This window comes from Polyodon spathula, chromosome 1, assembly GCF_017654505.1.
Source record: "Polyodon spathula isolate WHYD16114869_AA chromosome 1, ASM1765450v1, whole genome shotgun sequence".
Taxonomy (NCBI): Eukaryota; Metazoa; Chordata; class Actinopteri; order Acipenseriformes; family Polyodontidae; genus Polyodon; species Polyodon spathula.
Window position 1 is genome coordinate 94,485,294 of NC_054534.1, and position 27,845 is coordinate 94,513,138.

General features: G+C 37.9%; 1 protein-coding gene across 3 annotated transcripts in view; it reads right to left on the reverse strand.

Moving 5' to 3' along the window:
• Positions 1-15,859: 15,859 nt before the first annotated feature.
• Positions 15,860-27,845, reverse strand: part of LOC121324613 (cytoplasmic polyadenylation element-binding protein 2-like) — a 38,071-nt gene continuing 26,085 nt past the window's right edge. For all 3 annotated transcript variants that reach the window (XM_041266708.1, XM_041266700.1, XM_041266690.1), the window contains 6 exons: positions 27,547-27,705; positions 23,251-23,340; positions 20,220-20,338; positions 19,580-19,694; positions 19,159-19,340; positions 15,860-16,601 (listed from right to left, as the gene is read on the reverse strand). In XM_041266708.1, coding sequence (XP_041122642.1) covers positions 16,374-16,601; positions 19,159-19,340; positions 19,580-19,694; positions 20,220-20,338; positions 23,251-23,340; positions 27,547-27,705 — 893 coding nt within the window. In that variant the 3' untranslated portion in view covers positions 15,860-16,373. The remainder of the gene's footprint in view (positions 16,602-19,158; positions 19,341-19,579; positions 19,695-20,219; positions 20,339-23,250; positions 23,341-27,546; positions 27,706-27,845) is intronic.

Here is a 27,845-nt window from a genome sequence, read left to right on the forward strand (position 1 = left end):
TAGCATATGACTTGGTTTAATTAGATTTCCAGAAAGCTTTTGACAAAGTCCCGCATAAAAGATTAATTCTCAACTGAATGCAGTAGGGATTCAAGGAAACACATGTACATGGATTAGGGAGTGGTTAACATGTAGAAAACAGAAAGTACTGATTAGAGGAGAAACCTCAAAATGGAATGTGGTAACCAGTGGAGTACCACAGGGATCAGTATTAGGTATTCTGCTATTCCTAATCTACATTAATGATTTATATTCTGGTATAGTAAGCAACTTGTTAAATTTGCAGATGACACACAAATAGGAGGAGTGGCAAACACTGTTGCAGCAGCAAAGGTCATTCAAAATTATCTAGACAAGATTCAGAACTGGGCAGACACATGGCAAATGACATTTAATAGACAAGAGTGTAAGGTACTGCACAGAGGAAATAAAAATGTGCATTATAAATATCATATGGGAGATACTGAAATTGGAGAAGGAATCTATGAAAAAGACCTAGGAGTTTTTGTTGACTCAGAAATGTCTTCATCTAGACAATGTGGGGAAGCTATAAAAAAGGCCAACAAGATGCTCGGATACATTATGAAAAGTGTTGAATTTAAATCAAGGGAAGTAATGTTAAAACTGTACAATGCATTAGTAATATTGAATATTGTGTGCAGTTCTGGTCACCTCGCTACAAAAAGGATATTGCTGCTCTAGAAAGAGTGCAATGAAGAGCGACCAGAATTATTCCGGGTTTAAAAGGCATGTCATATACATACAGGCTAAAATAATTGAATCTATTCAGTCTTGAACAAAGAAGACTACGTGGCGACCTAATTCAAGCATTCAAAATTCTAAAAGGTATTGACAATGTCGACCAAAGGGACTTTTTCGACCTGAAAAAAAAAAAAAGGATCAGTGGTCACAAATGGAGTTTAGAAAAAGGGGCATTCAGAACAGAAAATAGGAGACACTTTTTTACACAGAGAATTGTGAGGGTCTGGAATCAACTCCCCAGTAATGTTGTTGAAGCTGACACCCTGGGATCCTTCAAGAAGCTGCTTGATTAGATTCTCGGATCAATAAGCTTCTAACAACCAAACGAGCAAGATGGGCCGAATGGCCTCCTCTCGTTTGTAACCTTTCTTATGTTCCCCAGACCCAGCTCATTTAGAATGGGAATATTTCAAGTTTTTGAAATCGAAATTTCAAGTGTTTATTTTTTTCTCGCATGGACCTGGAGCCCTTCTATATTTTACAACTGGCAGCTGGCAGCTGGCAGCTGGTATTAACTCTTGTTAAAACACAGCTTCTGATCACATTGTGGTGCTCAAGGTTTCTGGAGTACTCTTTCATGCACAAAATGCCGAAAAAAAGTTATAAGTTTATGGAAGTAAAATAGGGATTGGATAAAAAAAAAAAAAATGAACAAATGTTTGTAAACATTAAAAGTTAAAAAATGTTTATCTGTGCTGTCCAAGCTGTCAATCGTGCCCGTAGACCCTACATGACAGTGTTGGCAGATTTTAGTTTTTGGGGGTTTTTTTTGTCCATGCCCCATATATTGGTATATGATATATCAGTTCGTCCAGTCATGTACCCAGCTGAGATATCTCTTTCTCATATGGTGTTCACAGTATCCCCTCTAGGAGATCCTGGCTGTACTCCACAGATCCCTGCTGGCAGTCCTTTCTCTGATCAGCAGTTTGCCATGTGCTTGCTTGTGAGGGATCTGCAGTAATCCCCCTATCAGCCAAGGACAGCCGTACACCTCGTCACTGCAGAAGCTTACAGCCTTTCAACTGGATTGGAACCCAACCCAGCAGGCAGAAGTGCCAATTAAAAGCTAGACCTCTCGATGCAGCACAGGTCAGCATGCTGGCGCACTAATGGCTGTTTTAAATAGATATATTTTAAATTCATGTTGAGATCAGCTGTAACTAAATAGTGACAGCAGGGATAATGCAGGGACCACTCGAATCTGAAAGAGCTTTGACCAGGTCAGTGAAGCGCTGTGTGAGTGTTGACAATCAGGACTTGTTCCAATAGCCAAAACAGCTTATTTTCTTCATAATTACCTTACTCTTTAATGCCTTTAGATCATTTTTTAAGTGCCAAACCATCTTCAGATATGCGGTAACTTACATACAAGCAATGTTATAATGTAGAAATTATATATAATTAATATAATAAAAAAAATTATATATATATATATATATATATATATATATATATATATATATATATATATATATATATATATATATATTGTATATATAAAAAACAATGAACAGAAAGGTAGAGTATTTTTGGATAAATCAAATGATCACGTAGAGCAAAACACTTTTATGGTCATATTTTGCATTCATCAGAAAGGAGTCATATTCAGTTTTCCCCCCAGGCAAAGCCAGATGCAGAGGCTATCTTGTCATTTGTTTGTGTAGGACATATTTAATAAAGGAATTTAAAGTGAGCTCTTGGAATTGTGGACTGAGAGTGATTAAATATTAACCCTAACTTTGGAGTTTATCTGTAAAAGTTCTCTACCTCGTTTTTTCCTGCTTATTGAACGGACATTTGCTACAAAACAGGTTTATCATTTCTAAATAAAGTATAAAACACTGAAAAAGATAGCTGTGGAAAAACATTATCTAAACTTCCACAGATGTAATGAAGATGGTTTGAGCCACCTGAAAAAAAAACCAGAAAAAAAAAAGCTCGATATGGTGGCAGTAATAGCAAATGGGCTTTTATTCACAGAGCTACAGAGATTATTATAAGACCAATGGAATCAACATACGTACACAGAAAATAGACACACAGATTACTTTCTTGTCCTCAATTCTCTTTCCCAAGGAGACTTGGTTAATCCTCTTCTTTGCTGAGATGTCAGCTACAGTTTGACTGGCTAGAGGATGGGATGATGGAAAGGGGAAGAGAATTAATGCAGATGGTGGGGTCATGTGAGCATGAAAAGATATATACATGTGAGTATGGTATTTATAGTACATGTAGGAGGCAGTCAAGTAATTGTAGTTAAATGGAAGGGTGGGGTAGTCTCTGAACCTCTCAGAAGAATTAACCTGTGTTAAGAATTACTTTTATAAACATATTTAGTATGATTTACAAATTTTTTTATGCACAAGGAAAACTGGTAAAATTAGCCGTGAAAATCTTGTTGGCCAAGTGCATCAATCTCTATTTTTCATTCATTAGTACAAAGTCATTCAACACTCCAGTGGCTCACCACTTCCCTGGTATGCTGTATGTAGATGGCAGTGTGTTTGGTTGCTATAGAATACTCAGCAACCATCTTGTGTGAAAACAAGCAGGTGGCTGCTTACAATGTTTGTATCCCTGCCATTCCTAGATGCATTATCCTCAGAAGGATGTTCAATTGTGTTTCTCACTGTATATGAACATTTTATATAACTAGTTCTAGTAAATCCTATGTTGCTGTGATAAGGGGATGGTGTGTAGCTTTATCATAGAACACTGGAGATCATAAATATTTGATAAACCATTCATAATACAGTAAGTTTTAGTAGTATAATGGTGACCTTGCTCACAACCTGACAACTCCTTAGCATGTCACTTATATATATATATATATGCAAAAGTGTTAGACATGTTGCATTTTTCTACTCTGAGGCATTATGAGCATCAATAATTTACTCAAAGCCTCCACTAGTGTTTTCTACTATTATAACAACCTTGATTTGCATAAAGAAGGAAAAACATTGAGTGAAATAGCTCGCATCACTCTATTTGTAAGGTGTATCCAAAGCATAACCAACAATTACAGAGAAGCATCATCTGTAATTGACAAATCCAGGACTGGAAGACCCAAAAAGCTGTCTAACAAGCATGAGCAATACTTGAAGATAATATCCTTAAGGAATGGAAAAAAGACAAGCGTTGAACTGACAACAGAACTGGCAGAAGATACAGGTGTCGTTGTCCGTCAAATCAACAGTATGAAGGCCACTCTTGAAATCGGGACTTAAAGGATGTGTTGCAATAAGAATACCTCTGTTAAGAAAGGGGAACAAGACAAAAAGGCTAAAATATGCACAACACAGAAATTGAACTATGGAACAATGGCCAAAGGTGCTTTGGACTGTTGATGGATGCACGACGACACCTGTGCATCAACGCTCACCAAGGAACTTGACAGAGCTTGAACATTTTTGTAAAGAAGAATGGTCAAATATTGCCAAATCTAGGTGTGCAAATTTGATAGAGACCTATCCCAACAGATTCACAGCTGTAATTGCTGCCAAAGGTGCTTCCACCAAGTATTAACTCAGGGGGGTGTGGAGACATCCAATTATGATCTTCAGTTTTGTATTTTTTATATATATATTTTTTCTCAATAAAAACTTTTTTCCCCTTAACAGTGTGGAATATGGTGTGTAGAGAAGTGGAAAAAAAATCCTCATTTAAATGCATGAAACTCTGAGGCACTGACACAAAAAAATGTGAAAAAAGTTCAAGGGGGTGTAGACTTTCTATAGGCACTGTGTTTGTTTGTGTGTGTGTGTGTGTGTGTGTGTGTGTTTGTGTTTTAAAATATAAACATAAGGTACAGGTACAATACAACTTGTATTACATTATTTAATGCATGAACTTGCAACAAAATCGTTTGACCTGGAAGATAACTTTGTTAAATGCATGTTGTTAACGATAAAATACTTGCGGTAGATATTAGTAAATTATAAATACAGTGTAGTTAATGCATCTGTATTATGAAGTGTACAATATTTTTATTTTAACTTAACAACAGTTACCTTGTAGAAATTGTGAAAAATGCAAGTAGACAATTGACTGCTCTTGTAGTTACATGAAGTGATTCTTTTCAGTGTCTGCTGTGATAACTAAATATGGATTGGTTTTGTAGGGGTTGGAAAAGTAAAGAAGAAAAAAACCTTCTGTCACACGTTTTATTTAAAACTAGAACACATGGCACCAGACAAAAACCTTCTATGGCCCCAGTGTACAAACAAAATTAATTGATTATATATATATATATATATATATATATATATATATTATATATATATATATATAACAGAAAGTAAAGAGCACACTATTGCTACTGAAACAGGATGCAGTATAATGCTGTATTCAACCCAGTGGTCTGGATTGTAGCAGTAAGATACTGAAAATGGTACATTGTTTTAGAAGAGTCAGCAACTCAGTTCTGTATATTACAGCTTTATTAAGAGAGAGAAAAATCAGTGTAGCACAAGCAATTCCTCTCAGTAACCCAATAGGCCCATATAAAATGTAACTTTAAGGTTACCAGTACCATATTCTGATTATGTCAGTGCCAATATCTATCATTCAGGGCACCACCCTGAGGATATGACTGGAGACCCAAATGATGTGAGCGAATCATGAGAAGTCAGGGGAACAGTTGGCATGAAACGGGTTTCAGGCTTTTGGATCTAGTTGTCATTTGGCCGCTGTCAAGCTCATTTGAAAGTTGCTAGCAGAAAAGGCCGGAATCTATTTTGAGACTTGCTATAACATTCAGGATTCCTTCAGAGAGTTCTGTGGAAGGCAAGGTAATACTATATGAATTATGTCCTGCTGGAGCCACCATCTGACCTATATTTCATCTAACATCAGTATCAATTTGAGCACAGGTGTTTGCACAAATCAGCTGGCACATGTGACTTATATAATAACCAAACATACAGTTGCACATAATTAATGCATCTGGTGCCTTGTCAAAAAGAAATATCAAACGCAATTTGCATTCTCTTTTCTCTTGAGTTACAGCAATCATGTCGAACTGCTGTCCCTGGCACAGTGGACCAGTGTTTTAAACTAAGGACTTATTCCAAGTAAAGTTAATTAAGGAATTAATACCTGAAAATCAATTCTGCCTGGATTAAAGTCCAAAATATTTATGTATGTGTCATGCAAAAACACTTTTAAACTATCCGTTTTTCTAATTAGTGCCTGATCAATGAAGATATGTCATAGTATACTGTACATCAGAGCTTACCAGCAAGTGTCAGGCTTCAGCAGTCTTATACCCTATTCATAAATAAGGCATGATCATGAATGAAGTGAATTTCAATCATATGGTTTGAAAGTGTATTGGTCGCATTTGGTTTTAGTAGTCATTTTGTACCTCTTGCTTAAGGAAGAAAACAGAGAACAAAAACAAAATTAACAAGGGCTGCACCCTTATTCAAGTTTAAAAATACTCCACTGAAATGAGTTAATGAAATGTAGAATTGTTTGTGCCTAAACCCTTAGAAACCACTATTGAGGTTTTCCACCAGTTTAACGCAGGACATTATTGGGTTAAATTTACAAAGGAGTCCACACAAGGTCATAGTATAAGAGCTAGGTCAGTGAAAGGTAGTGTTTAAGAGCCAATAATTATAGGTTGTAATTAGATTGCTTCTACTCAAGTAGAAGCCAATTCACCTATTGAATACATGTCATATTTGAAAGGCATTGGAAATTTTGCTTACAGGCTGCCGAGGCTGAATGAGTTATTTAACACAAATGGATAATGTATAGGTTTTCTACAGCTTTCTACTGATTAATACAAATGTCTAGATGCTGTGAATCGCACATGTTCAAATAAAATATATGCATTCCATGTACATTTGTGTAGTGATACAGTGCATGACTAATAAACAAATTATATGCAGCTCCACGGCACACATAATTGTCTGCTGAAGTAAGATCAGCCTCAACAGAGGGATAGACTAAAAGTGGTTTGTCACTAGAATTAGGGTGCAATTATAATTTTAATACTCTAGAGGCCAGCAGTTTAGATTGTAGTAAGGTATATTGGTCCATATTTATCAAGGTCTTCACACTAGTTCTCAAATTAACCTACTGGGTTGCTTTTTACTAGTTATTTAACATTAACAGTTTTACATTCCTTAATAGTGCAAATAGCTTGCATAACCTGTTTTCTTGTTCTCTGCATGTAAAATACCTACAAGTTTATTTAGAACAAAGATTGTTGGTAGCAGATAAGTAGTTGCCTGAATATATCAATTATAACCACTGACTATAGAAAAGGATTGATCCCCTGAACCCTTTTTCCTTTTTAATACATAGATTCAATTTACTAATCTTGCATCTTTAACAGAAGCTCTTACACAAAACAATACTGTCAATCACATTCTTTATCCTTATGACCTTGTCGATCTGTGAGAATCTGAGCAATGGAAACAATGTAACAGTCAGTAGAGGCTGGGGGCACAACTGTGCAAGGATCGATTCCCAAGTGTTTTTTTTTTTTTTTTAAGCTTTTTTTATCCTATGACCTTGTCTTACCCACAAGGGTCAGCAGTATACTGTAACAGCAATACATCACTCTATACTATATGTTAAACCAATTCGATTCATTTATTCATGTATCTGGATAGTCTGTGCTGTTATGTTAAATCCCAATACAGGTTACAGTTCTTGTATGGCTAATTCTTAGCTATGTTTTCAATTCCCTCTAACCCTTTAAGGTACAAGGGAAATATGTGTCCCACAAATAAAATGATGCTGACTTGTGGAATGAGCTGCACGAAACAGGGTTTAAAATGTACTGATGTAAATGTAAAATGTAGGTTGGATCTGGTCATCAAAATGATCAGTTTTCTTAATACTTGAGTCACGCTCAAAAGTACCTTAATGAGTTAAATAGGAATTCAAAACTCAAGGCAACATCTTTGACAGATGGTCTTGATCTCAAAGGCATATTGTCAACTATCAATTGATTCTTAAAGTTTTCCACAAATTATATTATGTCTTGAAAATGCCTAATATGGTAGATCTACTTCTTTGGGAAATCAACAGCAAGTCCTAAACTAGACATGTCTTCTATCATCTGACATTTAGAACAGTCACAGATGTCCTTTGGATGGTAATTGCAAACAGGGAGTGAAGCCATGAACTACAGCTGGGAAACTGAATTCCCAGCATCAGAAGAGTACTTGAGGTGGGGTAGGTACATATAGTAGCTAGATTTAAAATAATAACTGAGAAATGTTGGAGCTGCGCCATGAATACTCTTGCACGGTAACAGGAACATTTAGAAATCAATCCTGTAATGCACAAAGCCAGTTGAATTGAATTACTGGTTGCTGTGCTATGGGCACTTTGTAAGAGTTTGGGTTTGAGTTTCTGAACTGGGACCAGTTGCAGTCTAAAAATCACCATGTAAAGTGGTGTGCACCAAAAAAACAAACAACCTTTAAATGTCACAGATTCCATTGAATAGCTTTTATTGGACCATCATAAAAGTTAAAAAAAAACAAAAAAAAACACACACACACACTACCAAGGTTTTGAAACATGTTGTGGCAGAGCACAGCTCTGCTCTTTAGAAATTGGCAGGGATGGGGTTAAATTCCCCTACCTGCCTGGGTTCATTGTGTTCAGGTGGCTGGGGTTCATTAGATGATTAGTTTAATTAACGATCAATCAGCATCCAGCCACCTGACATAAAAGGAGGCCTCTGCTTCCCATTAAAGAGGAGGGAGTTGAGGATGCAGGTTGGTGGTTTTTTGTGGTATTTTTTAAAGTTTTGAATCCAGTGAAGGCATTGTCCAGCCTGGAAACCTTTATTTTTGTGAATTTTGTTTTTTGTTTTATTTGTGTTTAAATATTTTTTGTTTTGCCCTTGTGCACCTGTATTTTTGTTTATTTATAATAAAATTAGTTTTTTTTTTAACTGCAAACTGTTTCTGGGCCTCTATCCACTCGCCAGCCTGCCACACATGTTTTGAACTCATTTTCATCTGTTTTAAATATTTTAACAAAACATGTATAAAAGGACTGCTTATTAATTTAATTCTTCCAATGCCATGCTGATATATTTAAGTATGTTTGCTTTATTATAATATATTCTAGTCTATTGTGACTATATTCTCAGTAAAACAAAAATAGAATACCATTTTACTATGAAAAAGTGTAATGCAGCACAAATTTCCATTTAAATTGGTGGTGTACCTACAGGTAAGAGAAATATTGTTTGTCCCCATTCATTTTTATAGATGGAATGCTAAAAGCAGAGAGTGTGAAATTGATTGGAACATTCTTATTTGTGGGATATCACACAGTAACTCCATGAACATTCATAGAGTAATTGTATAAACCACAAATGTAATAACCACCTGCCCACAAATGTAGTAAGTACCCACAAATGTAATAATCTTTCCCAAAAATGTTATACCTATCTACCAACTTTCAGTTCACAGGGCATGAGCTGTGGGTGTAAGGATAGGGCAGAAGGGAGCGGTAAGTAGGATAGAGTGCCGGCTAGAAAAGACCGGACCTAGGATAGAAGAGTGGGCGAGGCCCACTCTAGTAGCAGACCAACGAAGCTGGACATGGAAACTAGGATAGAAGGTGGTCACTGACTGAGGCCAGCCTGCTCGGAGAAGAGGGTGGAAGAGAGGAGGGAGGCCTGCTAGGAGGAGAGGGTGGAGGAGAGGAGGGAGGCCTGCTCGGTGGAGAGGGTGGAGGAGAGGAGGGAGGCCTGCTCGGAGGAGAGGGTGGTGGAGAGGGTGGAGGAGAGGAGGGAGGCCTGCTCGGAGGAGAGGGTGGAGGAGAGGAGGGAGGCCTGCTCGGAGGAGAGGGTGGAAGAGAGGAGGGAGGCCTGCTCTGGAGGCAAGGGTGGAGTGAGGCCTGCCTCTGGAGGAGAGGGTGGAGTCGAGGAGAGAGGCCTGCTCAGAGGAGAGGGTGGAGAGGAGGGAGGTCTGCTCGGAGGCAAGGGTGGAGGAAAGGAGGGAGGTCTGCTTGCTGGCGAGTGATTAATTCTTGTGATTAAAATCCTCGTCAGTGTAGAACAACAATTGCGTATTCTTTTAGATTTTAATATCTTTGTTACATGTTTTAGGACAGTTAGTCATGTATATAAATACATCAACACAGTATTTAGATGTCACAATTCGCATCTATTTGCAGATTGTGAAAGCGCAGCAGCAGCAAACCAGAAGATTGCAGTACTGAGGCACGGAGCTCGCAGTACCAGATGAAGCTGCCTGGTCACCATGGCGACTTACCACTCCCTGCAGTCACTCAGTGAGGGCGTTGCCATGGTAGTCAGGTACTGAGAGGCGCTGGTGGAAAAGTTGTATAACAGCAGTGTTGTTGGAGCATGTTGTGACCAGTCGAAAGCACAAGCCGCCACAAGTTGAAATGGAGTATGAAATTGACTGGATAAGTCTTTAAAACATTGAAAGTAGCTAACAGAAATCCAGGGCAGGATCTTCTGAAGGAACAGTAAATTGTGCTGGCTCTGGGAGCGGAGGAGGGGTGCTTGATTGCAAGCGAAGAGTAAAGGAAGATTCAGCTGACATAGCTTTGTGGTGGATTTAAATAGAGGAGCTATGGCAAGGCAAACGCTGACAATGGGAATGTCGATGTCTTGTTGGAAAAACTTTAGAGGTTTTAGTGGAGGGCCAGTCTGTCTAATAAAGACGCGGACAAGTAGAGTAATGAAGCTGTGGTTTGGACGGTGCTGTTGCTGGGCTGGAGGCTGGAAAGAGCAGGAAAGACTAACGTTGGAGCTCCTGCAGCTGAATAGAGAAGCTGAATGATGAGAAGAATCACCAGAGTAGGTAGGAAAATAATTGATAATATTTTGGGAGCGCTGCGCAGAGAACTAACCTCCAGTGAAAGGCAACAAAGTGTAGATTAGCAGTGAAGGACGAAAAGATGGTGTCTGCGCGTTTGCTACAAAAACGAAACACTAGGCAGCGAAGGTGCAAGCGATCAGGGCTTAAACGGAGAATAAGGTACTAATTGTCAGGAAATTTGAAGCCCCCTGCTGCACGCCCCCCAAACTACGCTAGCTAACATTTATTATTTATTACAAAAAACAAAAAACAAAACAACAAACATTTGTCATAACTACAAGAGTATATACCTTAATCATTGGGCAGTCATTATTTGGGTTATGTGAATGGCTTTTTTATCTTCATATCCAAAACCGTCACTAATGAATATTATTAATTATAAGTTAAACTGTTATTTAAATATATAAATACATATGTTCTAAGTAATTCACAGGCATTATCATGGATGCAACATTTGTGGTAGACATTATATTTGTGAGCAGGTGGTTATCACATTTGTGAGAGATATTACATTTGTGGGTGAGATTATTACATTTGTGGTTTGTACAGTATCCTGTATACAATTTAGGACAATGGTAATATGTAACTTTGCAAGGCGTGTATTCTACTGAATCCCCTCTATCAGTGGCAATGTATTTGTAACTATCAAACACTTTATTTGGAAAGTGATTTTCAGCATGAAAAGCACATTTTGACATTTCAGTCAGCAGCAACTACTATTAACAGTCCATTGTATTAACAATAATGCAACAACAACAAAAAAACCTTTGCACTTAAGTTTAATTGACCACCACAAATGGCACAACATAGACGTAAAACACACAGTGTGCGACTGGTTTGAAGGAAAGATAAATTAGATACTGAAATAAAATCCATTGCGACCAGCAATTGGTACACAGTTTCCCGTTTGATATACTTTAGATGTCATTTATAAATCTCATCTTGCATATAAAAAGTGCCAGGAAGGCAGGCAACACTCATCAACATCTGCACATTGGCAGCAGCAGTTTACCAAAACTGCAGAGAAATTATCAAAACTGCTGCCATCCTATATCTCAGTTTAAGACAAACTATAGAAAAATACATCTTGTCAACAAACTTTACTTGTGATAGCCTAGTTTTTATAGCAGTGTATGAGTGTGTGGGACAGCTTTTTAGAAACAATTTAGAGGCTCCATGTAAGTAGAGTTGTAAAGATATTTTCCTGGCAGTGTCCCGAATACTTTATTTTTTGTAGTTATTTTATAATAAATGTTTGTCTTATTTATAATGAATTCCAGTAGAATGTCTTAAAACTAGGCCCTCCAGTGGAATTCATACACACTTGCGACACCAGTGGTATCTAAGAGCAAGGAAGGCCAAATCATCTTCAGCGAAAAGCAAACATGCCAATAATTTAATGCTTTATTAATTCAATCGACAATATTACAAATATTTAAAAATGACTTTAATATAAATAGTTGGCAGCAAACTATTCCATTGCAGAGTTAAATTACCGGTACAACAGACAGACTGGAGAATTAGACACCTGACCTGAAAAAATGATGCACAGCAAGAGAAATAAAAAAAGAAACCATAAATAAAAAAGCTAAAGGTGATCATTTTGTGTCCAAAAAAAAAGAGTTTTTATTTTGGGAAAAAAAAAAAAAATAAGAACAAATTTAATTAAATAAAATACTAATTTAAAACACCCCATTTAAATACAAAACAAACAAAAAAACAAAACAAAACAGAAAAATATATTTTTGCATATCAAAGAACCATTCATTAATAACTCCGTAAACCACTTGTGTCAATCTATAAACAAACTCTGAATTAGAAACTAGTTACTTTAACAATATTACAAAGAGTTCAGCTCCAAAAATAATTCAACATAAAATAAACTTTAGAAATTAGCATCATAAAATTATATATATTTCCACATAAAAATACAAAATAATATTAATGACACAGAATACGAAAAATTATTGAGAGTATTTTGCTACTATTAAAATAATAAAATTAAAAAATAAAATAAAATATAAATATGCATGAAAAAAAGTCTCTCCTTTTAGCAAAACACTATCTAAAATAACTACAATAATTTACATCAGTACAAAGATATGTGGATTTAAAAATAGTTGCAATGACAAAAGTGGGTTCTTTTCTGGACAGTAAAAAATGACACTGGATAATAAAATCTGCAGAATATGCAATGAAAAAAAATAAATCTGCATTAAAAAGGGTTACGCTGTTATATTTTTTTTTTATACAAACATTAGAAACAGTATTGCACATCACAACACAGTATCGAGGTTAATCAGCCTTTCAAAATGTGTTATATTCAAGTTTTGTAGCATCTTTGAGGAGAGGCCTTCTGTGGCCAGATGCAACAGGGATAAAATCTCAAGTGTTTTCCATAAACTTAATAGAAATGCTAATGTTTCCTTCTTTTACAAAAAAATAAAAATAAATAAATAAATAAATAAATAAATAAATAAAAAGAAATTGCTTGGATTTAGAAATATTTTCTTTCTTCTTTTTCAGCAGGGACCTGCATCTGGTCAGTGATACATACATACATTCAGGGAATATAGGTGTATATGCTTATCAAAATACAAAAATACAATCAAAATCAAACAGTTATTTTGTCTACAAAAATAGGGAAGTAAATATGATTTACAAAAAAAAAAAAAAAAATGCAAGTGTTGAACACATAGAAAATTAGTCTCGGTACATACACAAACATGGAAAGTGGAGTATTATAGGAAGAGGAAGGTTTGTGGAAATTACTTTTTTTCCCCCCCGCTACCTCACATTTAGGAAGGGGACATTGTTTAACGTAAGTCTCAAATTTTTAAATTTGATGTGGGACTAGAAAAAGAGAAAGAAATACTTGGTTTCCCAAAGCAATTTTTCTACTCCAGTTTGGGATGCTGCTAATCAAAACAAATAGCCAGCATGGATTTGTATTATTTCCTTTTCGTTTTCTTTTAATCTTCTATTCCACTAGCCAGACTAGATCCTCCTTTGCAGTATCTCTTTGCTATGTTTAATATATTAGACAATCATAATATTTTACTTTCTATATAAAACTGACTAGGCCTTTCACAATTTTAAATAACTAAATGATTTAATAATTTAAAAAAATAATAACTAAATTAAACATTAAAACATTAAAAGTAAAATCCTTGATTTCTTTTTTGTTTATTATTATACTAATAATAATAATAATAATAATAATAAATAATAATAATAATAATAATAATAATAATAATAATACTGAGGTATCGCAAAAGCGATGTCATCAGTCAAAACGTATAGCATAAAATTAGCTAACCATTTGAAAATGACATTTTAAAAAATAAAAAATATAAAAGTAGTGCATAAGGAATGGTCAAGATTGATTAAGGTTTGGCAGGGAAACAAAGAAGTTCAAGAAAGACTGAAGGATCAGGGACAATAACAAATAGGAAACATTAACAAATAACTAATATCGTAAACACAGCATTGACAATTAAAAGCTTCAATCACAACCACCATGACATAAAGAAACAGCAGACTTGGACATGAAACACACATCATACAGTACAAACAAAAAACACACCGGCAGACCGCCGATATTCAAGAGCAACACTTTGCTTACATAAAGATTGTCCCTAAGAATTAGAACAACTTCCTTGTATTTTCACCATTAGGACAAAAGGTGTGTGTGTGTGTGTGTGTGTGTGTGTGTGTGTGTGTGTGGTGTGTGTGTGTGTGGGTGTGTGTGTGTATATATATATATATATATATATATATATATATATATATATATATATATATATATATATAGTTGGTCTGCAGATTTCTAACACAATAACCACTCGGGATGTAGACCTTATGAAAAAGTCCACTGCGGTTTCAATTTTGAGGGGCACATTATTTTTTCACATTGTGCCACAAAAAACGATATGCTTCTTAGCCTTCCCTTTCTTACTGTTGTGCTGTGTTCATATCCATCAAAATGGGGCTTTATGCACAACCATGGCAAAGCACTTCTGTTCGATATGAAGGACGTTTGCCTACTAACCTTGCCCTCTCATTGAAGGTTAAGAAGCAAAACTTTTCAGTGGCAAATCAATCAAGTAGTGAAGTGCTAATACAATACTAAATCCTAATTAGACTGTGTTCTAATCTTAAATTAGTGTTTTTGATTTCTATGTTTGAAGTTGTTTTAAAAATAATTGGTTGTGTTTCTTATTTCTTTAGTGTTACTACTGAGAGAACATACATGTTTGTTTTCAAATTTCACTGCATAATTTAAAAGTACCAAAATAGCAAATATCAATCCAAGCTAGAGAATACTAAAACTATAACTAACTATAACTATTTTATTGTTCCAGTCTAATAGTATGTTTGAACTTTGCAACTAGCCCCTTGTTAAAAACACCATCTCCATTTTGACTTTACCTGGATTAGTTAACTACAGCAAAGACTATATTAAGGTAGAAATATCTTTACCACATTATTCAGGTTTTGTTAAATTTGGGTATTACTTAGCAGTGTGTTGGCCATCTTTGGTTTGCAGAGGATATCTAAGCTGTTATGGTCAGAGTTCTACACCAAGGTCGTACCTGTACTAATGCCACTCCACATTAAACAGGACTACACACCAGACAAATACACAGAGATCACAATATTACATCCAGTCTGCAATCCCCCCCCCCCCCCCCGCCCCCCTCAAAATTCTACGAACTACCAGTTTCACAAAATGGCTGCACTTTCTAATCTATAACAATTTTTGCTTAATGTCCATATTTAGTACACTCTGGTAACTTCTTACAATGATGCATGCAATGTTTTTTTATTTCTATTTTAATTATTGTATATACGTTTTAAATATGTCATTTTGTTCATGCTAACTAGAATCGTACTTGAATATGTTTCTAATACCCCCCCCCCCATTTATAATGATTGTTTCAATTGCATGCATATGGTGTATATAAATCACTAAGCATGCAGTTCAGTTTTTTAAGTTTATGGCAGTTTAGGCCATATGTGCCACTTGCATTTCAACTTGCAATGCAGTTAATCTATTTTTTTCTTCAATAACGTATTAATAGATGGCATTAAATCTAACACCTATATATAGCAGCAAAGCCTCTAATACAGCTTGTGATGAAATATTCTTAAAATAGCGAATAACAAACCAGATTATTATAATGAGGTATTCTTTTTTGCAAGTCAAAATGGAGAGCAAAAAGTAACCCTATTTTTTTTTTTTTTTTTTTTTTTTCCCATTAAGAATACAAAGCAAATAGCAAGAATCAAAAATAAAATTTGTGTTGTGGCAGAAATGTTTCACTTTGCCTCCTATCATTTTTACTACCTTTGGTAAAATCACTGGGGCAGGTCTTAAGAGTTAAAAATCAAGATTTCCCAGAAATAAGTGCATGCTTCACCTACTGGAGATAGCAGCAGATTATGTGTCCCCATGCAAAAACATTCTTATATCTAGTTTAAATTTTACATATAAAAATAATTTGAAAAAACTACAAAAAACTGTTTGTTTTTTATTCTTTTAAAAAACATGAAAGTACCACAAAAAAGTTAGTAAAGCCTGAGATGTAGGGTTTTGGTGAAAAACAGAGGCTTGTAGTGTTTTGGCTGCTACAAAAAATATATGTACTGTATTGATAGCTTAGGGAAAGAGGCAGAAGAATGCACTTATTTCTCCCTCAATGTCTTGGCATCTTCTTAAACAGTAAGCCACATGCACTCTTGGGCCGTCTTGCGGATCTTTTACCCTGCCCTTCAGTTCCAGCGGAAGTGAATCTGCCGCGGACGATCAGCCCCTTCTTTGACTAGCGGCTTGTGAAACTCGCGCCCTGCACGAGAGTGGATGTTCGCCCAGCAAAACTCACAGTAATACTGCAGGCAAGTGACGTTGGCACAGAAGAAAGGAGCAAACTTCCCACCACAACGGGCTCCCTGGCACTCATCACACATCTGATCATCCAGGACATATGGCTTCACCTCCACCTTCAAAACAAAACAAGACAAATTTGAACCACATTCTAGATCTTGCAGAAACATGGTTGTCTGAGAACCATTTTTTGAATGATGTGCATGATGGACAGATCCCGCTCTACCTGTGTTCCCAATTTGTATTTGTAATTCCTGCTGACCATGCAAAGCGTTCAGGCGAGTTATCCTTTGCTTCAGCAACAAAAGAAAGTGATAGAACAGATATTATAGTGATTGCTTCTGACGGGTACTGAATTTGAATGACTTTACTGTAGTGGCTGCTTCGGTTCAACACATGCTCCCTGCCATATTATTTATATGGAATTTATTACCATAAACACACTTGTGGAATTTATTACTCAGGGCATTCCGGAGAGCTAAATAAATTGGATTCAAGTTGACATCGGACTGGATTTCTACAGTAAACTTGCTCCAATTTGTTGAAAAACATCAAACAATGTTTTTTTTTTTTTTTAATAGAAGGTAATATCTTCCTTTTTTTTCTTTTTATTAGCTCTGGACAAGTATCAGCATTTTGTCTTAGATAAAATGTGCACTGCAGCGAAATCTTAGTAAATGGGCCCTTTGTATTCTGCTACCAAAGGGTGGGAACATCTCTGAAAAAGACACCACAGGAAGTCGTAGCTTATTTCTTTTTGTAATCCATTAATAACAATGTACTGAAACACAGTAAAGACAAAGTTTAACATATGAAGGATTCCTACCTCCTAATGCAGCTTTATTCTACTCATAATTTTCTTTAGTTAAAAAAAAAAAAAATGTTTAGCTGTTTTGTTTACATAGAACACAGCAGTTAACAACAAAGTAGTCTGACCTACCAAAAGGTTAAAAACTGTACTGGTAGTCTGTTTTATCTTTCTTAATAAATATCTTGGTATTCCTTAACAGATATTATTTTGTATACTACCCCAAGCACAGTGGTAGCCAAAATGTTACCCATTTACTACTGATCTGAGATATGTGTTTATCATTTTACATGCCAAAAATGTATTTCAACAGTGGTGACTGCCAAGTTGTATGAAATGCAATACATTTTTTTTTTTTTATATACTCATTAAAATAATTTCCTTTTCCTCAGAAATTAACTGCATAAGAGGGCCTCTTGACTTAATCAGCTTCCAATACATTTTACAATTCATGCAAAAATAAGCTCTTGAAATAATCAACTTTTTTTTAAATAATGAAGGTTAATAATGAGTATCACACAAATCATTAAAAATACAGACAGACAAGGTAAACAAACCCTTAGTATTATGTAAATGTGAAAGCGAGATGAAGAATCTGAGCTCAGCGATGTTCAAGCTAGCCCAGCAACAGCGGGATTGAGGGACGTCGAGCACGTTTCCGTACACACCAAAATTACAAGAACTGTTGTTGTTTATTTTTGGGACTGTAACCCGGTTATTCCCCCCCCCCCCCCCCCCCCCCCCCCCGATACCGTAGTTGGTAGAGGGGCAGATTTATTATTTAGTTTGATAATAAATATGGACTGTTTTTGAGAAAGTAACAACTGGACATTGCCTTCATTACCACCTCACACGCACTTCGCTACAGTAAGCTAAACATTTTCTAATACATCGCAATGCAGCCGGCAAAGTACTGGTATATCCCCCACCTTGGGGATTCAAAATGGCTCTCATAAAAGTGATCAAATCCCCAAACCTGTAGGTTATAAATGCAGTCTAAATCCACATTTTTCCCCAGGGTTGGAAGTAACCCCCCAACTCGTCTTTAAAGAGGGGTGGCCACAGAAATGCTTTTTTCTCTTTGGAGATTTGTGGATCCATTTTATATAACAATGGAACAAACAAACCACACTAATGCACAAAACTGGTTCTTTAGTGCTGAGCTATACATCATATTCATTTTTTTAACGCCACCTGCATTCAGAGTTTGACTGATGAATACATGGTGTAACATTCTGCCACAATAATTAGAAATAAATAAATACAATGACGAAATCTTAGGTATGACAATTAAACATAATTAAATTGTTTTATTTTTTACGTTTAATGAACTAAATTAATTTTCTGGATTAATACTTTTTTAATAACAGTAAATCTATTCACTTCCATGGCTATACCAGAAATTAATAAACATGTTTACTAATTACATAACACCATTTTCAACATGGAATACACCACAAATGCCTCCACACATAAATAAACACACACACACACACACACACACACACACACACACACACACACACACACACACGTGTCTTCTGGTTACTTGAATACACGCACTACTTCATCATATTGTATAGACATGTGTGATCACACAAATCATGTTAATGGATATTCTGAAGTTTTCATCCAGATATGACGCATCATGCAATCCCAAACTACCTATTTGAGTGGCTAGAATTGCCACTATAGGAAAATGTCTCAGCTGCAAGACATCGTTCACCTAGCAATACTTTGCTGTTCTAAAATTCTTCCACTGCGATACTTTTCCGCTACTGTATTTTTTCGTCAATGCGAGTTCAGTCTCAAAAATAAATGGTGAGCGATATACACCAGGCTTAATAATTGTGGGATTTGCTTACCCGTTTGTCAATATCTCCATGCTGCAGCTGAACAAAGCGGGCACTAATGGCGGCAATGTAACTCTGCTGATTAGAAAAGGCAACGCGCCCGGCACCTTTGGGGTACTTCAGCTCCGGGTCTGTATCTATTCCTGCATAGCAAACTCCACCGTAGAGACGATCCATTATCATAGCTAATTCCACTGGAGACAAAGGAAAAGCCACTGCTTATAAATCAACAAATGAATCAGAAGCAATTTGCTCTACAGAATTGTAATTCTAAATGTTTAACTGTTCACAGAAGCACCTCATACATGATGCCTTAAACTAAACACTACTATTGCGTGTTTATTAGTTGATTTTACAATCCTTTATGCCCACTTTCAGTCATTGTTTTTCCATTTTAAATCAGAAGGCCGGGGGAAAAGAACTCACTGCATACCTGCTCTGAGGGGACGAGGAACTCCGCCAACAAAGATGGTTTTACGAGGGTCCAGTGGCTGTGAACCATCCATTACAAAGTCACTGTCACTGAGATTCCATGGGCGGATCTGGACCTAGATGAGATCAAAATCACTTGTTAACTTTAATAAAACAACTATTATGCACTGATGGGATACCATGTGATATAACACTTCACAAAATGTATCCAAATACTGGTATCACAGAATATGCATAAAAGTCTTCTCAACTGGGTCCTTTTGTTGAGGAGCTGTCTTTGGTGCGTCACATCATCAAATTTGTTAACAAATCAGTAAAATAAAAACAATATGCATCACATAGTTGTACTCTAAGGTTATTGCTTGATCAGCATCCTATGATTAGACAATATTATTATAAAATACCATGAATACTATTAGAAAATTAGTTGTTTCAGTGTAATGTTAGTTATTAATTATACAATCTTGAATCACTGGAATAGAACAATATTAATTGATAATTTATGAAATATTTCTGATGGCAGTGGTGTATTAGAGATTTTACAATTTGGTTTTGCTTTTAATGAATTTTGCTGTTCCAGTCCCTGGTAAACTTACAATGAAAGCCTGTATCCAGGTTCCTGCTCCCTAACATGTACTTACTGGTTTGTCCTTGATTGTTGGGCTAGAAACACAGAGATAGAGTTTTCCATCTTCTTCAATGCAAGCTTCAATCAAAGCCTGAACTGAGCTCTCCTCCTGGAACAGCAGGAAGGCGTAACCTGGTAAAGAAGTATAATAGGTTATTTCACAAGGCGAGGACATACATTTCTACACAATTTCTTTACATTTCTTTACCTTTGTACAGTTGTGAAGGATCAGTAACCAGGATCAGTTTTGGCTTAATGCAAAGGGTTGTTTACATCCTTCTTAATTTTTTTGTATATATTTTTTTGCATGATTACCCCTGGGACAGTAATACACTTCTCCCCTCTAATGAAGGGACACTGTGAGCAGGTAACGCTTGGAGCAGACTAGCAGACGGTTCAGTACACTCTTGTAAGTAAATAAATACACGTTGTTTTAATGTGAGTTATTGCTAGTTTGATGCTGTAACGTGATTTAACAATTTGCCAAATTTGCAAGCAATTGTCTGAGTCACACAGCTCTCGAGCTCCAGGGTATTATATAAGCACTGACGCCAACCTAGTGCGCCAGCACTCATCGCCAGCTCGCACGAAGGGCCGATAGTCTAAATTGTGGCAGTCCACATGAGGGCAGGCCAACGTGGATCGACTGCAAAATTTTCTACCCAAGCATTGAACGTGAAGGCTCCAACACCAGACCAGGTTTGCGTACTTTTCTTTCTTTTCTTTTATTAAATAATGCTCTCGCTCCTTCTGGACCTGTCTGTTTTCACCTCCCTTTTGGCAACACCTTTTCCCATAGCCATTTCTACTTCCTTTCCTCTACTGCGCCCTGCCATTACTAACTTTAATATCCCTGTAATCCTCTCCTCTCGTTCCTCTGCTCACCCTCCCCCCACGCCCCCAACACTGTCCTCTCTGGTGATCTCTGGAATGGCCGCTCGGCTTCCAGCAAAGATGACTTTATCTCTGCCTTTGCCTCTAACCTCTCTCTTGACTTTGCTCTCAATGAAAATTGGATATCCCCTGAAAACACTACCAATCGGCAGCCCTTTTCTCTCTCTATTTCCTGTCCCACCTCCTCGTCCCTCTGGACAAGGTGGGGAAAAAGACCTGCTCTCTCCCCCTGCTCTCTCCTCTCTCTCTGTTAGCGCCTTTTGAGTTCCACTGTTAAAATCACCTCCCCTTGTCGCCTCCTCCTCACTGTTCTCTATCGTCCTCCTGGACCCCTTACTTTCTTGATGAGCTTGACTTCCTACTCTCCTCCCTCCACCCCTGGTGTTCTATTGCAACCCTAACCACTCTGCTGAATATCTTCTCCTCTTTCACCTTCTGTCTCTCCCCGTCCCCCCCACTCATACAACGAGCTGTCAACTGGACCTAGTCTTCACCAGGGACTGGTTTCCCCTCGCCCTCTCTGTCACTCCTCTCGACATCTCTGACCACTATTTTATCTCCTTCTCTCTCTCGCTCCCATCCCTTCCTGCTCTGCCAACCCCCTCTGTCACCTTCTGTCGAAACCTCTGTTCCCTCTCCCCCTCGGTCTTCTACTCTGCTGCTCTCTCGCACCTCCCCCCTATTAACACCTCCCAACTCTCTGTAGACTCGGCTACCTCCACCCTCTTCTCCTCCCTCACTTCCTGCCTAGAATCCCTTTGCCCCCTCACCCCTTGACCTGCCCGCCCCTCCCTGCTTCAGTCCTGTCTCTTGTGTGCTCCACTCAGTTCGTATCTAACTGCACTCTGCTGAAAAGAAATGGAAGATGCTGCCTTGGATCTCTATCGCTCACTCCTCTCTTCTTTCTCTTGTACACTTACCTCTGCCAAACACTACTTCTTCCACTCTATCATTCAGTCTTCTACCAACAATCCCCATAAACTTTTATCTACCTTCTCCTCCCTCCTTAGCACTCCCTTCCTCTATCTCAGATGATGACTTTGCCACCTTCTTCTCATCCAAAATCGCAGACATCCACAAACTCTTCAATACCTCGCCTCCTTACCCACCCACCCCGTCCTCAGCTCACTCACCATCTCCCTCTGCAACCGTTACTATCCTCCTTCTCACCTCCTTCTCACCCCTCTTTGCTTCCTACTCTAGGGCCACAAACCCACCACATGTGCTCTGGACCCCCTTCCCACTCACCTTCCAGGCTGCTGCCCCCTGCTCTACTCCCTTTAATGTCCACTCCTCAACACCTCTCTGCTCTTTGTCTGTTTCCCCTCTGCCTTCAAACAGGCCTGACTGATATCTCCTCTTGTATCTCTACCTGCCTTTCAGCATCACCTTAAACTCAACCCCTCTAAATCACCCACTTGTTCTCTCTTGTTTTCCATACTCTTTAACCCTGATATCTGTAATTAGCTGTTGTGTCTTTGCTACTTCTGATTTTTCATTGTCTTATTCTCATGTTTCTCTATGACATACGCAGACTGTTATGTATCTGCTACTTCTGATCTTTAACTGCATCTTCTTATGATTATAGCAATGTGCCAATACAAGCTGAACCATTTGGGAACTGCTGTGTTTTCTTAAAATAATTTAAAACTATTCTGTAACCTATTTGATAGGTGTTACACACATGGTGCATTTAAATCAATGTGGGATGTTATTTTACAGGGAATCAGGTCACTCCCAGTATTTTTTTTTTTACTCCTAGCTTTCAGATCAGTTGACACAGGTTGAAAAGCCATTAAAGAAAATAGTGGGTTATGGCTTTCTTGTAAAGGTAAAGTAAACGGTTCTGTAGTTTAACGTTTCTGTTGTGGGTGGAGGGGGCTAGCGGTAAATTGTGTAAGTTTCAAAATAAAATCTTATTCAGGGATATATTTCCATTTGGTAATAAAAATACTATTAACTAAAAGGCTCAAAGCTATAGGTTGTGCACGTCCCTTGTTAGTAGCTGCCAGTCTGTTTTTCATTGAAGAGTTTCCTTCACTTTTCTTGACAGTTTTTGTAGATTCGGCATTCGGTTCGGTATTCTGCTGAACCTTTTGAGATGGAGCCTTGGATTCGGTGCATTTCTACTCTACATCCATCTGCATTACCTTTTGGTGGAAAGTAGGATTTGCTTTCAGCCTTGTGAGGCCAGTCCACGACCAGATGTCCAAAACGTCGGAAGCTTGTGGTTATTTCATCTGTAAATAACAAAAACATTTAGAACTTTAAAAATAAATAAATAAACAGAAATAAAGTTTTTAAAACAGACAACATGATGTTAAAATCTGGACAAGCTCAGGATGTGTGCAGAAAACCATTAACCAGACTACTACCAGTTTTATTTATTTATTTGTTTGTTTGTTTACATGAATTAGACCTTAATTTTGGTTTTGTAGTAGAGTGCACAGGTTAAGAACTGGCAGAGTTATGCTTTAAAATCATGCAAAGCTAGAAACTGACTTATCCAGAAAAGGACTGGAGCTGGGTCAATCATCCAGAAAATGAGTTTAAAAAAAAGAAAGAAAAGCAGAGCTAAAAGAACTTTAACACCATTCTCATTTAAACATTTGTCTGGGATTTTCCTTTTAGTACTCCTACACATCTACATTCTTCCAGAACAAACCATTTTTGTCACTGAACTGCCAGCTGTCTTTGTACATATTTGAGCATGACAGCTTAAGAGCATGCCATTACCCTGGGGAATGCTGCTGCATTTTATATATATATATCTATATATATATATATATATATATATATATATATATATATATATACACACACACACACACAGTACTGTGCAAAAGTTCTAGGCAGGTGTGAAAAAATGCTGTAAAGTAAGAATGCTTTCAAAAATAGACATGTTAATAGATTAGATTTATCAATTAACTAAATGCAAAGTAAGTGAACATAAGAAAAATCTACATCAAATCCATATTTTGGTGTGACAACCCTTTGCCTTCAAAACAGCATCAATTCTTCTAGGTACACTTGCACAGTCAGGGATTTTGTAGGCACATAGTCAGGTGGTTGATTAAACAATTATACCAAACAGGTGCAAATGATTATTAATTCAGTATGTAGGCTGAAACACAATCATTAACTGAAACAGAAACAGCTGTGTAGGAGGAATAAAACTGGGTGAGGAACAGCCAAACTCAGCTAACAAGGTGAGGTTGCTGAAGACAGTTTACTGTCAAAAGTCATACACCATGGCAAGACTGAGCACAGCAACAAGACACAAGGTAGTTATACTGCATCAGCAAGGTCTCTCCCAGGCAGAAATTTCAAGGCAGACAGGGGTTTCCAGATGTGCTGTCCAAGCTCTTTTGAAGAAGCACAAAGAAACGGGCAACGTTGAGGACCATTGGCGCAGTGGTCGGCCAAGAAAACTTACTGCAGCAGATGAAAGACACATCATGCTTACTTCCCTTCGCAATCGGAAGATGTCCAGCAATGCCATCGGCTCAGAATTGTCAGAAAACAGTGGGACCCTGGTCCACCCATGTACTGTCCGGAGAAGTCTGGTCAGAAGTGGCCTTCATGGAATACTTGCGGCCAAAAAGCCATACCTCTGACGTGGAAACAAGGTCAAGCGACTCAACTTTGCACGAAAACACAGTAACTGGGTTGCAGAAAAATGGCAGCAGGTGCTCTGGACTGATGAGTCAAAATTTGAAATATTTGGCTGTAGCAGAAGGCAGTTTGTTCGTAGAAGGGCTGGACAGCGGTACACGAATGAGTGTCTGCAGGCAACAGTGAAGCATGGTGGAGGTTCCTTGCAAGTTTGGGGCTGAATTTCTGCAAATTGAGTTGGGGATTTGGTCAGAATTAATGGTCTCCTCAAAGCTGAAAAGTACAAGCAGATACTTATCCATCATGCAATACCATCAGGGAGGCATCTGATTGGCCCCAAATTTATTCTGCAGCATGACAACGACCCCAAACATACAGCGAAAGTAATTAAGAACTATCTTCAGCGTAAAGAAGAACAAGGAGTCCTGGAAGTGAAGGTTTGGCCCCCACAGAGCCCTGATCTCAACATCATTGAGTCTGTCTGGGATTACATGAAGAGAGAGAAGCAACTGAGGCTGCCTAAATCCACAGAAGAACTGTCGTTAGTTCTCCAAGATGTTTGGGCCAACCTACCTGCCGAGTTTCTTCAAAAACTGTGTGCAAGTGTACCTAGAAAAATTGATGCTGTTTTGAAGGCAAAGGGTAGTCACACCAAATATTGATTTGATGTAGATTTTTCTTCTGTTCACTCACTTTGCATTTTGTTAATTGATAAATATAACCTATTAACATGTCTATTGTTGAAAGCATTCTTACTTTACAGCATTTTTTCACACCTGACTAAAACTTTTGCACAGTACTGTATATATATATATATATATATATATATATATATATATATATATATATATATATATATATATATATATATACAGTGCCTTGCAAAAGTATTCAGACCCCTGACCAATTCTCTCATATTACCGAATTACAAATGGTACATTGAAATTTCGTTCTGTTCGATATTTTATTTTAAAACACTGAAACTCAAAATCAATTATTGTAAGGTGACATTGGTTTTATGTTGGGAAATATTTTTAAGAAAAATAAAAAAAACTGAAATATCTTGCTTGCATAAGTATTTAAACCCCACACATTAATATTTGGTAGAGCCACCTTTCGCTGCAATAACAGATTTAAGTCTTTTGGGGTAAGTATGTACCCCATTCTTCTTGGCAGATTTGCTCCAGGTTGTTCAGGTTGGTTGGACGACGCTTGTGGACCGCAATTTTCAAATAGTGCCACAGATTCTCAGTGGGATTGAGATCAGGACTTTGACTGGGCCACTGTAGGACATTCACCTTTTTGTTCTTGAGCCACTCCAATGTTGCTTTGGCCTTGTGCTTGGCATCATTGTTCTGCTGAAAGGTGAATTTCCTCCCAAGCTTCAGTTTTCTAGCGGACTGAAGCAGATTCTGTTGCAGTATTTTCCTGTATTTTGCTCCATCCATTCTTCTTTCAATTGTAACAAGATGCCCAGTCCCTGCTGATGAGAAGCATCCCCACAGCATGATGCTGCCACCACCATACTTCACTGTAGGGATGGTGTGTCTTGAGGCATGGGCAATGTTAGGTTTGAGCCACACATAGCGCTTTGAGTTTTGGCCAAAAAGCTCTATCTTGGTCTCATCTGACCACAAAACCATTTCCCACATCGCAGCTGGGTCACTCTCATGCTTTCTGGCAAACTCCAGACGTGCTTTTTGAGTAACGGCTTCTTTCTTGCCACCCTCCCATACAGGCCAGTGTTATGCAGAGCTCTTGATATGGCTGACTGGTGCACCATTACTCCACTCCCAGCCACTGAACTCTGTAGCTCCTTCAAAGTAATTGTTGGCCTCTCTGTGGCTTCTCTCACAAGTCTCCTTCTTGTTTGAGTGCTGAGTTTTGAGGGACGGCCTTTTCTTGGCAGTGCCTGGGTGGTGTGATGCAGTTTTTACTTCCCGATTATTGATCCAACTGTGCTCACTGGGATATCCAAACATTTGGATATTATTTTGTACCCTTTCCCTAATCTATGCATTTGTGTTACTTTATTTCTAACTTCTGTAGAATGCTCTTTGGTCTTCATTTTCCTTCAGATTCACGGCCTTATCAATGATCCTTCAACAGTGGGGTTTTTATCCAGAAAATGTGACAGCAACTTTAATGGTTCACAGGTGGAGGCCAATGGTGAGATAATTGTATCCTCTTTAGGGCAATTTCTTTCATCGGTCCAAACTGGGAGCTTCCACAGCACAGGGGTTGAATACTTATGCAAGCAAGATATTTCAGTTTTTTATTTTTCTTAAAAATATTTCCCACCATAAAACCAATGTCACCTTACAATAACTGATTCTGAGTTTCAGTGTTTAAAAATAAAATATCAAACAGAACGAAATTTCAATGTACCATTTGTAATTCGGTAATATGAGAGAATTGAGAAGACAGAGAAGACAAACACATCCTGTCCTCCTCCTGCTGTCATCAGGCCGCTTCTTTTCACTCTGCAGGCCCACCATGCAACCAACCCAGAGATACAGCGTCAGAGGACAACACAGATCTGTGCAGCTTACAGGGAAGCCCACATGCACCCGGCCAGTCTACAGGGGTCGCTGGTGCGCGATGAGCCGAGGACACCCTGGCCAACCTAAGCCCCCCCGGGCGGCGCTCGGCCAATTGTGCGTCGCCCCCTGGGAACTCCCATCCACGGTCGGCAGTGGAATAGCCTGGACTCGGACTGGCAACCTCCAGGCTATAAGGTGCATCCTGCACTCCACACGGAGTGCCTTTACCAGAGGCCCCAGTCGAGAGCCCCTGCTGCTGCATTATTAAGGATGCCCGACTGCTTTTACCTTCATCAATGTCTGGAGGCAGGCCACCAACAAACACCTTCCTTGAAAAGCGCTCAATGCGCTCGCCGTTCTGGTGGGGGTAACAGCTGTGGGAGTTCACCTGATCGCTGTGCCCATCATCCAGTAGCCCATCGTCTATAGGGAACAGAGATGAGCGCCCTGGGAAACAAATTGAGAACAGGTCAGAATTCTTGAACTGAGCATTTCAGCATGGAAGGTCAGATTCCTCAACATATTCTGGATTTCAAAGATATCCCAGTACATTAGCCAGAACTTATATTATGGCCAAATACAGGAGT